Genomic DNA, 13964 nt, shown 5'->3' with positions numbered 1-13964 from the left:
TCGAACCAATGCCCTGTTTGCGTTAAAACCGAGCCCAGAACCAGTCAACTATGTGTGCTAATCGATAAACCATCACACACTTAATAAAAATAAAACAATTCTCACAACCTTTATTAAAAAACAAGTAATATAACGTCCTATTACTTTTATGTGTGTTAAACAGAATCGATCTTCTTCGTCGATGTGGAGCTTCCACAAATACAAGTTTTTGGCATTCCTCTAAATCCTTCAGGAACACAAGATCTCATGCTTACACTATACCCTACAAATTGACATTGGAATTATAACTAAACCCTAGACCCAAAATCGAATTCACTTTACAATAGAAGATTTGGGCATACCTGAATTCGCGGAAGAAGCCATTTGACTCGAAGATGACGCAATTCTCTTCTGTCTTCTTCTACACCACTAAATCCTAGTTGAGAGTTTTTTCCCAATTTTGAATAGACATCGACAAAGAAGAGGAAGAAGAAGATCGATTCTTCTTAAAGACACATAAAAGTAATACGACGTAGTATTACTTGTTTTTCTTAGTAAGGGTTGTGAGAATTGTTTTATATTTATTAAGTGTACGATGGTTTATCGATTAGCACACATAGTCTACTGGTTCTGGGCTCAGTTTTAATGCAAATAGGGCATAGGTTCGAATCCCCGTGTTTGCATATGAGTCAGCCTCCGTTAACAGAATAACAGGGTTGACTATAACAGGAAATTAGTCAAGGCATGAATTGGCCAAACAAATTGAAGTACAGGTATGAAAATTCAAATTTTTAAACGTTGAGGTACGTGTAGGCGCAACTCAAAAGTACATATAGCAAATGGTACCAGTTCGGCCAGTTGAGACATGAATATACCGCTTTTCTGATATGCATTATTTTGGCACTATTTTAGTGTATCTTTGGTACAACACCCTTTTTCTTTTCTTAATTTCCACCATTATTCTTGAAGAGCACCAAAACTCAAATTTCTAAAAACTTATGAAAACCTAAGAGATCAAGCATATTTGACATTCCTTTTTGAATAATTTAGAAAAATTATTGATCTTCTACGACCATACAACTTTAGGCATTTATTGATCTATTCGTCAGTAATTGGTCAAATGCAGCCATATTGGTTGTTCACTTTCAATCTGGATTATTGGACTTCTGTTGTCTGGCCACAATAAATTTGCAAGATCAAACGCAAAAGCTCGAAACATAAAATCCGCATTTCAAATATATATTAATACAAATATATCAAATTCTAGCTTTTTATTAATTGTTACGAAAAACTAATCCAATATTTTTTGGTAAAGAGCTGAAATTTTTTTGGTAAAAGCTTAACCACGATGAACCATCAATAACAATTTTTTAAACTGGTTCGGTTTGGTGTAAAATGTGATAGATAGTACCGTACAATTCAAAGTATTTTCTTCGAACTTAAGTCTTGTTAACTAATACAAAACTCGACAGATAATGGGCCTAATAAGCCCAAATCTATCAGAAAGCACCGATATATTCCACGTTAGATACATGACCACGTGGCCTCATATTATTGGAGGTAATCTCCACCATATGAAAAAAACGCTCACGTGCGATCACCAGCTTCGTCTCCATTTCTATTTTATTTTTAAAAGATAATTCATAAATACTGTATAAAAAAAAAACACAAATTAAACAAAATAAAAAAGAAATCTCTATCTTCTTCTCCTCTCATCCTCTCTCTCAGGACCTCCTCCAATGGCGAGAGTTCTGGTCTCGTCTCCATCTTCGTTCTTCGGCTCGCCTCTGACCAAACCGTCGTCGTCTTCCCGCCACGGTGGTAGCGTTCAGTTTCTACCGTACCGGAGTAATAATAAGCTCTTCAGTAACTCGACTACTGTACGGTTCAGCTTGAACGAGATTCCTCCTCTCCATGGCTTAGACTCATCGGTTGACATCGGGGCGATTTTCACCAGAGCGGAGTCTCTCTTCTACACCATAGCCGACGCCGCCGTCGTTGGCGCTGATTCAGCTGCCGCACCAGCTGATTCCGCCGTGCAGAAGAGTGGTGGTTGGTTCGGTTTCATCTCCGATGGCATGGAATTGGTGCTTAAGGTAAATTTAAGCAGCTGATTCCGATCTCTGTGTGTATAATTAGAGGTTTTGGTTAGTCTCGTGAGCGAGCTTAAGCTTCTTCTTATTTGGATTATAGTTTTTGAAAGATGGACTTACGGCAGTTCATGTGCCTTACGCTTATGGGTTTGCGATTATCTTGCTTACGATTATCGTCAAAGCAGCGACCTACCCTTTGACAAAGCAACAGGTTTGTAGAATTTGCATTTTTGAAAGTTATGGCAATTTTGAGAGCAGTTTGTTCAAAAGATTATGTTTTTGCTTTGGATTTTGCATTTCTGTAGGTTGAATCAACGCTTGCTATGCAAAATCTTCAACCAAAAATTAAAGCCATTCAACAACGTTACGCAGGAAATCAGGTGAACATTTTGTGGCTGGAAAATGAATTACCTTGGTTAATTGAGTCTTGACTTTTTTTTTCCCCGATATTTAGGAGAGAATACAACTAGAGACGTCACGCTTGTATAAACAAGCTGGTGTAAATCCATTGGCAGGTAATTTTCAAGAAGTAATGCTTTTTGTTTAAGTACTAGTTATGGTTCTATATACAAGTGTGTTTATTATATACAAATATCTTTGTTGTTTTTGATGTTAGGTTGCTTACCAACTTTAGCCACTATACCAGTTTGGATTGGTTTATACCAAGCTCTCTCCAACGTGGCCAACGAGGTACAAGATATGCCTTATGTCTTCTTTTTTTAACTGCTTGTTTTCGCTAAGGACCAACGAAGTTAGTTGGTAAGATTGTTGCTCAAAACGTTTCTTTTTCTTGCAGGGGCTTTTTACAGAAGGTTTCTTTTGGATTCCTTCTCTTGGTGGACCAACAAGTATAGCTGCTCGGCAGAGTGGATCCGGCGTATCTTGGCTTTTCCCATTTGTGGTAATGAGAGGAAGAAAAGAAGCCATGAACTGATCTTTTGTGTGTAATGAGCTTTATCATATTGGTGTCTAATGTCTTTTTGGGTCGTGCAGGACGGGCATCCACCATTGGGCTGGTCTGACACCGCTGCGTATCTTGTTTTACCTGTTCTCCTTATCGTCTCTCAGTATGTGTCAATGGAGATTATGAAGCCTCCTCAAGTGAGATATTAAAAAAAGGCTAATTTTGTTTTTCTTTCACTAAAACGCTTTGATCTGATTGTCAAAAGTTCTAAGCTCAATATTTCATTTCTTTTGGCAGACAGACGATCCTGCACAGAAGAACACACTTCTTGTTTTCAAGTTTCTTCCACTCATGATCGGCTACTTTGCATTGTCTGTCCCATCAGGATTATCTATCTACTGGTTAGTTTCTCTCACCTTGAAACATTCATCTAATCAGTTAAGATATGTATGGGAACACGTTAAGTATAAAATAACCTAGATTTGATCATTCCACGAAGCTTGTTGTTGGATTAACAAACACATCTCAGTGAATTTCACGACAGTATACTTGATACCAGTAATTCTATATAAGTAGGGTTTAGTCTTTTTTATCCCCCTTGTTATTATGTTGCTTGCTTATATATAAACCATATCATGGTTTTAGGTTCACAAATAATGTACTTAGTACCGCACAACAAGTATGGCTCCGTAAACTAGGCGGTGCAGCGCCTGCAGTAAATGAAAACGCAAGCGGAATAATAACAGCAGGACGTGCAAAGAGATCTATTGCTCAGCCTTACGATGCTGGTGAAAGGTAAGTTGAATCTCTTTTGAAATTTTCTTATTTGCAAGTTCGTTGTTAAAAGATGTTATATTGGATTACAACAGATTTAGACAGTTAAGAGAGCAAGAGAACCGCAACAAGAAGAACAAGGCGGTCGCGAAAGATTCAGCTGAACCGCTAGAATCTGTGTCTGAATCAGAGGAAGGGTCTGATGATGAGGTAATAATTTTTATGAAACTGAAACTCAAGAATCTAGTGAATAAACAAATGATTATGGTGAATGATTGAATACGTGAAAACTTATTAAAAGCGAGTGGTGGAATAGGAAGAAGAGGTTCGTGAAGGAGCGTTAGCTTCAAGCACAAGCAAACCAATTCCTGAAGTTGGCCAACGAAGAAGCAAAAGATCTAAGAGGAAACGCACTGTATAGAACCAAACAAACAAAAATTGCGAAGGAGGAGAAAGAGAAAGAGAGAGTGAATCGTGTCATCTTTAGTTTGATCTTGATATATTTTGCATATACCAAGTGCCGGAATATCTAAAACGTTTATAAAATTAGGGCAAAAAGAAGGTCATTCTAAACTTAAAAACTGCAGTAGTTGATGAAAGTAAATTGATGTATTTTTATGTGATTCATCTTAGCGTAAATGTCTGTCCTATCACTTTCAAATCTGCACTTAAATTTTGTTAACACTTCTTCGTTGTAAACTTGTAATTTCTATTTTAAAAAAAAACATGTGATATGTACATTTGATAGATGTTTCCTTATGCTTAATTGGCTTATATAATTTGACTATGCAAGAAAACTAAAAGGATCGTCGCTAGGCTTCGAAGTAGAAAGAGTTTCTTGATTTGATCCTATTAGTTGAAGAGCTAGACAGTTGTTCTTGACAATGGAGAACACCTTTGATACTAAAAATACAATTCTCCAAATCATAATACCCAAAAACTATATAAAACGATTACCAATCAAACCCTTCATTTCTAAAACCCACATGCTAAAAGCTTTGCCTAACTACCACAAAAACCTCAAGGGTATTTTCGTCACTCTAAGACCATAACTTTTTCCGCAGCTCTATACATAAACACACGTAGCTAAGTCACATCTTTTAACACAAAAGTGTCCCAAAAGCAACACAAAAAAAATGGCTAAAACCTCTCTTCCTCTCGCCGCCTCCTTCCTCCTCCTCCTCATCTCCTCCGCCGCCGCCGCAGACACCGGCCGTCTCTTCCTCACCGTCGTAAACCACTGTCCCTTCACCGTCTGGCCAGCCATTCAGCCCAACGCTGGCCACCCCGTCCTCGAGAAAGGTGGCTTCGCTCTCCCAACCAACACACACCGCTCCTTCTCCGCTCCAGCCACCCACTGGTCCGGTCGCATCTGGGGCCGAACCGGCTGCTCCCACTACAACGGCAAATTCTCCTGCGTCACCGGAGACTGTGGCCACCGTCTCGAATGCAACGGTCTCGGCGGAGCAACTCCGGCTTCCTTGGCTCAGTTCGATCTCCACCACGGTGCTCACCTAGACTTATCCTCTTACGGCGTCTCTCTCGTCGACGGTTTCAACGTTCCGATGACTGTGACTCCTCACGAAGGCCGTGGTGTCTGTCCCGTCGTTGGCTGCCGTGAAGATCTTTTGAAAACGTGTCCGGCTCATCTTCAGCTCCGGTCAGGACATGGTGGACACGTGGTGGCTTGTAAAAGTGGGTGTGAGGCTTTCCGTACGGATGAGCTGTGTTGTCGAAACCATTACAATAGTCCTCAGACTTGTCGAGCTTCGAGCCATTCTCTGTTCTTTAAGCACGCGTGTCCTTCGACTATGACATTTGCTCATGATAGTCCTTCGCTTATGCATGACTGTTCTTCTCCTAGAGAGCTCAAAGTTATCTTCTGCCACTAAAAATGTCTAGGGTTGTAATCGTAATTTCGTACCGATCTCTCCTTCTTCTCCTTCTGTTTGGTTTAGTTTGGTTTTGATTGGTTTAGTTTGCTATTTCCCGGTTCAGTTATGTAGTTGATCAAATTATGAAATTATGTATTATCATTTGAATTGCTTTTCTATTTAACTCTCTTTTTATCTCGATTCTTCAATGGTTAAAAGTTAAAAATACATAAACTTTGATAGAATAGTTTAAAAACTTGAGATTATAGTGGTAAGTGGTAACGATTAAATTGTTTGGTTCAAGATTAACCATTTTTGATAACTTTTTAAGTGTCGATATTCACGTTTTTTACTCGATATTTTAAAAAGATACATTATTGTTTCATTCGAGGCATGCAGGCTTTGTTGTTTACACCTTTTGTTTTGTGTTGTGTCGGTATGATATTTTCTTTCACGAGTTTCCACGTTATTTTGAAATATGTGGATACGAAATGTAAATCAAACTCGGCCTTGTACATTTCATCAAATATTCGGTGTAAAATAATTATTATTAAGCGAAATTTCAAAAGAAACAAAAAAAACAGGAATTTGAATTGTTCAGTGGCTATTTTGTAGTTGGTGATAAAATTCAGCAAGTAAAACATTATTGCTTTTCTATTTTTTTTCATCAATCACAGCATTATTGTATTTTTCTTTAAACGAAGAAAACATTATTATTGTACATCATAAATCATAAGACTACTTTTGGCATGAAGCAGACTCGATAAAAGAAAAAGGTTGCATTCTCACGTGAAAGATTCTCGTCTCATGACTTTTTTCCATTTGAAATGTGTGTGAGACAGATTTCATAGATCTTCTTTTATTATAAAGTTGGGGCTCCTGAGATATATCCAAACTAATCCTCCAAAAGAGTTGAAAGATTTAGGCTAATATTTTTTAAAAAGATGATACTATTAGACTAACTCAAATTGCCTCAAACTTCGAATAATTCACTTTTACTATAACTATTTCACCTCACGGTCACTAAATCCAAATATCATTTATGTTAAAAACTACATTGACGTTTGTTTAATTTATTGAGTCATCATTTCCGAATATTGATTTACACATGTTTGGAATAACTGCACTAGTTTTAGAAACAATAACTGACGTTTTGATTTAAATAAGAACACCTCCATCAGTGAACTTCAATAAAGGATGTTTAACATTTTTTAAAAAATATTTTGTGTTTTATGAATAGTTAAGAATTTTGTCTTGAAATGATCCTCCATCAATGAATCCCTTTTTGGGGGTTTTAAATTCTCTCCGCAGATAAAAAGAGAGAAATATAGTGGAAATAATTTTGCCAAGGAGAGAGATGATTAAAGGAAAAAAATATTCTGCCCAATTATTTTATACCACGTCATTCTAAGAGCGACTATTAGATCATGTACATTAAAGGTTCATAACAGGGTTTTGGACTAATATCCTAGACAATTTTGTTAAAAAATAAAAGAAAAAATTCAAATATTTGTGATCTGTCTTTAGCTAAGGGGTTTAGACTATGTTTATCCGCGTTTTTAAGCTTATCTCTTACTTATTTTTTAATTAAATTTAATCCATTGAAGCCCGATTGAAGCCCAAATTATGTATATACGTTTCTTATTTCGGGACAATTAAAGACGTCTCTTATAGCCACGTATAGCCGTGTGAGTGGGCAAAAAAATATGAAGAGAACAAATATTTCTCTCGTTTATTTCTCTTGCTCGATAATTTTTTTTTTTTTCCGACTCATCATTGTTGTCTCCGTCAAGGCGATTTCGACGATTCTGCTACTCTGACGGCTTCTCTCCGAGAGTTCGGATTCCTCCGACGGCTTCTGGGACTGAAACATTATTACTCAATTTGAGACCGAAAATGATGAACGTGTATATATGCAGATTTGTCTTGTTATTTACCCTTTGAGGATTTGGGTCAAGAATGTTAAAGATCAGCTTCTTCTGCTCTCTAGTGAATCCATGTGGGAAAGTGTAATCTGCTCTGATGAATTCCGGAGATAAGTTGCCTTTGAATTATGATCAAGTGTTTATAAGAGACTTTGTGCCTTCTGCTTTGGCTTTCTTGCTTAAAGGAGAAGGAGATATCGTCAGGAATTTTCTGCTTCAAACATTACAGCTGCAGGTATATATGAATGTCATCTTAAATTGGAGATTTTTGAATGTAAATGTTCGCAAAGAGTCAGAATCTGAACATTTAAGGAAAGTGTAGTGATTATGTTTCCATTGAGAGATATATTCATATCTCGAGATATAGATATTTTCCTATTTGTGTATATTCTCTTAGATTGTCGTTAGCCTTGTATAAATAGAACCCTAGAAGTCAAGAGTAAATAAGACAGAACATTATTTCACATTGATCGATTTTGTCATGGTATCAGAGCACTAAAAACTCTTGATCTCTTCTCTTCGATCCAATTTTCATTACCCTTAGCAAGCTCGTTTTTCTTGTTCGACTTGTTTTTCCTTTAACCATCCAAATCAACGACAATGATGGTTTCCGCTGCCGCTTCTGGTGACACAAAACGCCGCACCATCTCACCATACGACCTTTCTGCTGGTGACAACCCAGGGGCTGTTATTTCTCGGCCTCTCTTTTCTGGTCAAAACTATGATGAGTGGTCTGCAAGTTTTCGTATGGCCTTGAGTTGTCGGAAGAAATTCGGCTTTGTCGACGGATCCATACCGCTACCTAATAAGGATAACCTTATTTTGAAGATTAGATGGCTAATAACCATCTAATTGTGACTTGGATGAAGCTTACTATTGAAGATCGACTGCGTTATAACATATCTCATCGAGAAATTGCAAAAGATCTATGGGATCTCATCAAGAAACGATTCTCTATCAAAAGTGGTGCGCGCTATCAACAGCTTCGTGCCTCTTTGGCAAATTGTCGTCAGATGGGATCTACTATTGACGATTACTTTGGTCGTCTTACCAAAATTTGGGATGCTATGCAAGAGTGCAACCCGAGCAAAACCTGTGAGTGCAACAAGTGTGAGTGCAACTTGGCTGAAGCAAGAGAAACCGAAATTGACAAAATTCGGGTTCATGATTTTCTGTTTGGGCTTGATGACATTCACGACACTGTTCGACAGCAACTCTGTGCACAGACTCCGACTCTTGATCTTGATTCTGTGTATCAGACACTGGTTCAGAATGAAACGGTGATTGCGAATACTCGGAAAGAACCTGAAGCCATGAGCTTTGCGGCTCACGCGTCTCAACCGGTTCAGCCTTCTCCACCAGCTCAATCGTTTTCACGTCCGAAAGATTTCTCCAACACGATCTGTACCAGTTGCGGTCGCAAAGGACATGAAGCTGCACGGTGCTACCGCACCATCGGATATCCTCCTTGGTGGGGCGATAGACCACGAGGACGACTTGATACTTCTAAAGCCTCTTCGTCTACTGCTCCATCTGCTGGCCCCCGCACGAATACTTCTCAAATTGTTGCAGCTTCGCCCTCCATTCAAGCTAATATTGCTGCTTTAAGTGATGTTGATCGACAAGGTCTGAGTGGATTTACGGATGCACAGTGAGAGACCTTGAAGCGTGTTTTCAAAAATGAGAAAACAGAGCGTCTTAGTGGTAAGAATGAAGCTGATTCATGGATATTAGACACAGGTGCCACTCACCATATGACTGGTCGTATCGACCTCTTTGAGGAATTTCGATCAATTTGCCTTGTGTCTGTTACTTTACCAGCTGGAGATAATGCCTTATCTTACCACCAGGGCACCATCCGTCTCACCTCTTCTTTATTCTTACGCAATGTTTATTTGGTGGACGGTTTTCACACTAATTTGATTTCTTTAGGGCAACTGGTTTCCGATAATCATTGCATCGGTCAGATCACTGATAGACTTGTTGTTTTACAGGACCGCACCACGAGGATGCTGATTGGAGCGGGTGAGCGACATGGCGAGGGACTTTACCACTTCAAAGGGATTGAGACTGTGGGAAGTGTTCAGACGAGCACCGGTACTGATGGAGTTTTGTGGCACCGGCGTTTGGGTCATGCTTCTGCCCGTGTTGTGGGTTTACTACCAGTTTTTAGGAACTCTTCTAATGTTACTAGTTTACATAAGGATTGTGATGTTTGCTTTCGTGCAAAACAGACTCGACATTCGTTTCCGCTTAGTGATTATAAAGCTTTGAGTATTTTTGATTTAATACATTGCGATCTTTGGGGTCTGTATCGCACAACAGCTTTTTGCGGATCACGCTACTTTCTGACTATCGTTGATGATTATTCTCGCGCTATTTGGATATACCTTCTACCAGATAAACGAGACGTAGGCACAACTTTGAAACAGTTATTCTCTTTGGTCTTGCGAAAATTTGGCAAAAGTGTAAAGACTGTTAGAAGCGACAATGGCACTGAGTTTCTAGTTTTGACAAGCTATTTTTGGGACAATGGGGTCATTCATGAAACTTCCTGCGTCTATACTCCGCAGCAAAACGGACGCGTGGAAAGGAAGCACAGGCATATTCTCAATGTTGCCCGCGCTTTACGTTTCCAAGCAAGTCTGCCCATTGAGTTCTGGGGTGAGTGTGTGCTTACGACAGGCTATATTATAAATCGAACACCATCTCAGGTCCTTAATGGAAAGACGCCTTTTGAACTTCTTTACGATCGACCTTCGGAGTTCACACACCTACGAGTATTTGGATGCTTGTGCTATGCACATAACATCAATCATCATGGAGACAAATTTGAAAGTCGAAGCAGAAAGTGTCTCTTTATTGGTTATCCATACCATACGGGAAGAAAGGGTGGCGTCTTTACGACTTGGAGAACGAAACTTTCTTTGTTTCCCGCGACGTGGTATTTTGTGAAACAGAGTTTCCCTACTCTGCTGTCACAGCTTCTTCGGTTCCCGATCAGGTCTCTTCACCAGTCATTAATCCTTACTGTTATGATGATGACTTTGATCAGGTTTCTGATATTTCGTCTGAAACCTTACCCACGACACCTGCAGTTAAACAAGTTCATGCACCCGTCGGAGATGCCTCAGATTCAGGTGAAATCGCCCCTGATCCTGTTCCTCTAATCTCCGCTGATTCAAGTCCTGTCCCAGCTGTTGATGACGATTCTTTTGTTGATCAGCCTGAGCCCGAGCCCGAGCCACTTGGACGTGCTTATCACAAGAAAATGAGATCTTCTAAACTTGCTGATTTTGTTGTCAACACAGTCTCAGTCTCTTGTCCTTCGCCTAGCTCTTCCGACTCGTCAGCACCCTCAGGTACGGTCTATCCTCTCTCTGACTTTCTTACTTGTGATCGGTTTTCTTCTTCGCATCGCAGTTTTCTAGTTGTTATCACTATGGCTGTCGAACCACGATCTTTCAAAGAGGCGATGGAGTATGAGATTTGGAGAGATTCTATGGGGAATGAGTATACTGCTCTTGAAGACAACCATACTTGGGATCTTGAACATTTACCACCAGGAAAGAAGGCACTTGGCTGCAAATGGGTTTATCGGATTAAACACAAGTCCGATGGAACTATTGAACGGTATAAGTCGCGTCTCATCGTTTTGGGTAATAATCAAGTTGAAGGTATCGATTACAAAGAGACGTTTGCTCCTGTTGCGAAAATGGATACTGCTCGCATTTTTCTGGATCTTGCAGCTAAAAGAAATTATGAGGTACATCAGATGGATGTGCACAATGCTTTCTTGCATGGAGATCTTAAAGAAGAAGTTTGGATGAAGCTTCATCCTGGTTTTGGATCTCCTGGTGAGACTCGTGTTTGTCGACCTCGAAAATCCCTTTACGGCTTACGACAGGCTCCTAGATGCTGGTTTGCAAAGCTTAATAGTGCTTTACGAGATTATGGCTTCAAGCAGTCTAAAAAGGACTATTCTCTCTTCAGTTTCATACGGCCGGATGTCAGTGTTTATGTTTTAGTATACGTCGATGACCTTATTATCTCAGGTAGCACTGTTGAAGTCATTCAAAAGTTCAAGGACTATTTGTCATCATGTTTTCATATGAAAGATCTTGGACTTCTCAAGTATTTTCTGGGCATAGAGGTTGCGCGGAGTCCTGCTGGGATTTACCTGTGTTAAAGGAAATATGCGCTTGATTGACGGAAGCTGGACTTCTTGGTTGTAAACCGGCTGGTGCGCCCATCGATCAGAATTATCAGCTCGGTCTTGCTTCTGGCCCTGACATTTCTAACCCTTCTCGCTATCGGCGTCTTGTTGGGAAGCTAATCTACCTTGGAGTAACTCGCCTTGATTTGGCTTACGCTATTCATCTTCTCTCTCAGTTTATGTAGCATCCGAAGGAGGATCATTGGCAAGCTGCTCTCAAGGTTCTTCGGTATCTTAAAGGGACATTGGGTCAAGGCATATTACTTCGAGCCAACTCTCCTCTTCGTCTTACGATTTGGTGCGACTTTGACTGGGCTGGGTGTCCGATGACGCGTAAATCTTTGTCTGCCTGGATTGTCCAATTAGGTGATTTTCTTGTGTGTTGGAAGTCTTCAAAGCAGAAAGTCGTATTGTGTTCTTCTACTGAGGCTGAGTATCGGGCTAAGGCGGATGCTACCTCTGAAGCCAAGTTTTTAAAGGAGTTGCTTCTTGATTTTGGCATTGATCACAAGGATCCGATGACTCTATACTGTGATAGTAAGTCTGCTCTTCACATTAGTGAAAATCCAGTTTTTCACGAACGCACAAAGCATATTGAGTCTGACTGCCATTTTGTTCGAGATGACATTCAAGCTGGAATCATTCAAACTGCTCATGTCTCTACCAAGACGCAGCTCGCAGACATTTTGACAAAGGCTTTAGGACGTCGTGAATTTGATGTTTTTCTCTCCAAGTTGGGCATTCTTAATCTCCATTCTCCAACTTGAGGGGGGGTATTGAGAGATATATTCATATCTCGAGATATAGATATTTTCCTATTTGTGTATATTCTCTTAGATTGTCTTTAGCCTTGTATAAATAGAATCCTAGAGGTTAAGAGTAAATAAGACAGAACATTCTTTCACAATGATCGATTTTGTCAGTTTATATGGGTTGATGTCTAATTTGGTATAAATGTCATCATAATCGACTCATTGATGTGCTAAAAGTGACATAATCTGAACCGTTATAATGTATACTGGTTGTGGTTTCTCTGTTTTGATCAACTGTATAAGGAAATGAGTAGTGGAATTTGAGTAGATTGTGATGAATTAGTTTATATGTTACAAGTTGTATTTGGTGTTCATTATTGATGATGTATGGTTTGGTATGTTATTGATAGAAAACAGTAGATTGTTACAGTCCTAGACAGGGCTTGATGCCTGCAAGTTTCAAAGTCAGGACCGTGGCACTTGATGAGAACACAACAGAAGAGGTTCTCGATCCAGATTTTGGCTAATCAGCTATAGGTCGTGTTGCTCCTGTGGATTCTGGTTAGTAGATTCTCTTTGGTTGTAAAATGTCAATATCTGCGATTGACTAATCTTTGTGAGTCTCGGTGGGAGAGCTATGTGAATTGTATTCTCCATGGGAGTTTGTTGCTGATTGTTTCTTTCATCCTCTATAGGTTTGTGGTGGATTATTCTCTTATGGGCATATGGAAAGATAACAGGAGATTTCTCATTACAAGAGAGGATAGATGTTCAGACAGGCATAAAGCATACCATGAACTTGTGTTTAGCAGATGGATTTGATATGTTTCAAACACTGCTGGTCACTGACGGATCTTGTATGATTGATCGTCGAATGGATATCCATGGCCATCCCCTCGAAATCCAAGTAAGTTCAACACCAGCTCTTTGTCTGATTGTCTCTTTACAGCTTGATACCTATATGTTCGTGAGACCTAACCATGATTTTTCTCTCTGATTCACTGCAGTCGTTATTCTACTCAGCACTCAGATGCTCCCGTGAGATGCTATCTGTTATTGACAGCTCCAAGAATCTTGTAAGAGCCATTAACAATAGATTAAGTGCTTTATCCTTCCACATCAGAGAATACTATTGGGTGGATATTAAAAAGATCAATGAGATATACCGTTACAAGACAGAAGAGTATTCCACGGATGCCACTAACAAGTTTTTTTAAGAGTTTTATATGGTTTCACCAATAAACCAACAAAAAACACAAGTTTCTTAGGAAAATTCTTAGCTTCAATTTAATATTAAAATATTTATTAAGAAATCCATATGAGTTTCTGCAATAAACATGCTCTTATGAACCCGTCTTTTAACAATCTCTTAGGACACGTGTCAACTCGTGAATGGTTTCAATTTTTTTACGGACAAAATCCGTCGATCTTCGTCTCTCCGTGCTTC

At 39.4% G+C, this 13964-nt stretch overlaps 2 protein-coding genes and 1 pseudogene across 3 annotated transcripts; all 3 read left to right on the top strand.

Annotated features, from left to right (window-relative positions):
• The first annotated feature begins 1634 nt into the window (after window positions 1-1634).
• On the top strand, window positions 1635-4465 carry LOC18027493 (inner membrane protein ALBINO3, chloroplastic). 2 transcript variants are annotated; one of them, XM_006409850.2, is made up of 11 exons: window positions 1635-2075; window positions 2173-2283; window positions 2378-2452; window positions 2527-2587; window positions 2689-2762; window positions 2869-2973; window positions 3066-3173; window positions 3274-3377; window positions 3622-3771; window positions 3846-3960; window positions 4067-4465. In XM_006409850.2, exons 1-11 carry the CDS (start codon window positions 1719-1721, stop codon window positions 4169-4171), a joined length of 1365 nt encoding a protein of 454 aa, XP_006409913.1. In that variant the 5' UTR covers window positions 1635-1718; the 3' UTR covers window positions 4172-4465. The 2 variants fall into 2 exon arrangements, with proteins under 2 accessions (XP_006409913.1, XP_006409912.1); XM_006409849.2 differs by having other exon boundaries at window positions 4052-4398.
• A 369-nt stretch (window positions 4466-4834) lies between these two features.
• LOC18027492 (osmotin-like protein) lies at window positions 4835-5786 on the top strand. The gene has a single exon (XM_006409848.2). It carries the CDS (start codon window positions 4887-4889, stop codon window positions 5640-5642), a length of 756 nt encoding a protein of 251 aa, XP_006409911.1. The 5' UTR covers window positions 4835-4886; the 3' UTR covers window positions 5643-5786.
• A 1860-nt stretch (window positions 5787-7646) lies between these two features.
• LOC18027491 lies at window positions 7647-13734 on the top strand (annotated as a pseudogene).
• The last annotated feature ends 230 nt before the right edge of the window (window positions 13735-13964 follow it).

Source organism: Eutrema salsugineum, unplaced genomic scaffold (genome assembly GCF_000478725.1).
Source record: "Eutrema salsugineum unplaced genomic scaffold, Eutsalg1_0 scaffold_10, whole genome shotgun sequence".
In the NCBI taxonomy this organism is placed as follows: domain Eukaryota; kingdom Viridiplantae; phylum Streptophyta; class Magnoliopsida; order Brassicales; family Brassicaceae; genus Eutrema; species Eutrema salsugineum.
Note: the sequence above shows the minus strand (reverse complement) of the source record. Positions and strands in the feature narration are given on the sequence as shown.

Excerpts from the sequence above, each read along its gene's own strand:
- LOC18027493 (XM_006409850.2), top strand. The coding sequence starts at position 1,719 with ATGGCGAGAGTTCTGGTCTCGTCTCCATCTTCGTTCTTCGGCTCGCCT. Across the intron at positions 3,378-3,621 it reads TCAGGATTATCTATCTACTG|GTTCACAAATAATGTACTTA; the intron begins GTTAGTTTCTCT and ends TCATGGTTTTAG. Across the intron at positions 3,961-4,066 it reads AGGAAGGGTCTGATGATGAG|GAAGAAGAGGTTCGTGAAGG; the intron begins GTAATAATTTTT and ends GTGGTGGAATAG.
- LOC18027492 (XM_006409848.2), top strand. The coding sequence starts at position 4,887 with ATGGCTAAAACCTCTCTTCCTCTCGCCGCCTCCTTCCTCCTCCTCCTC.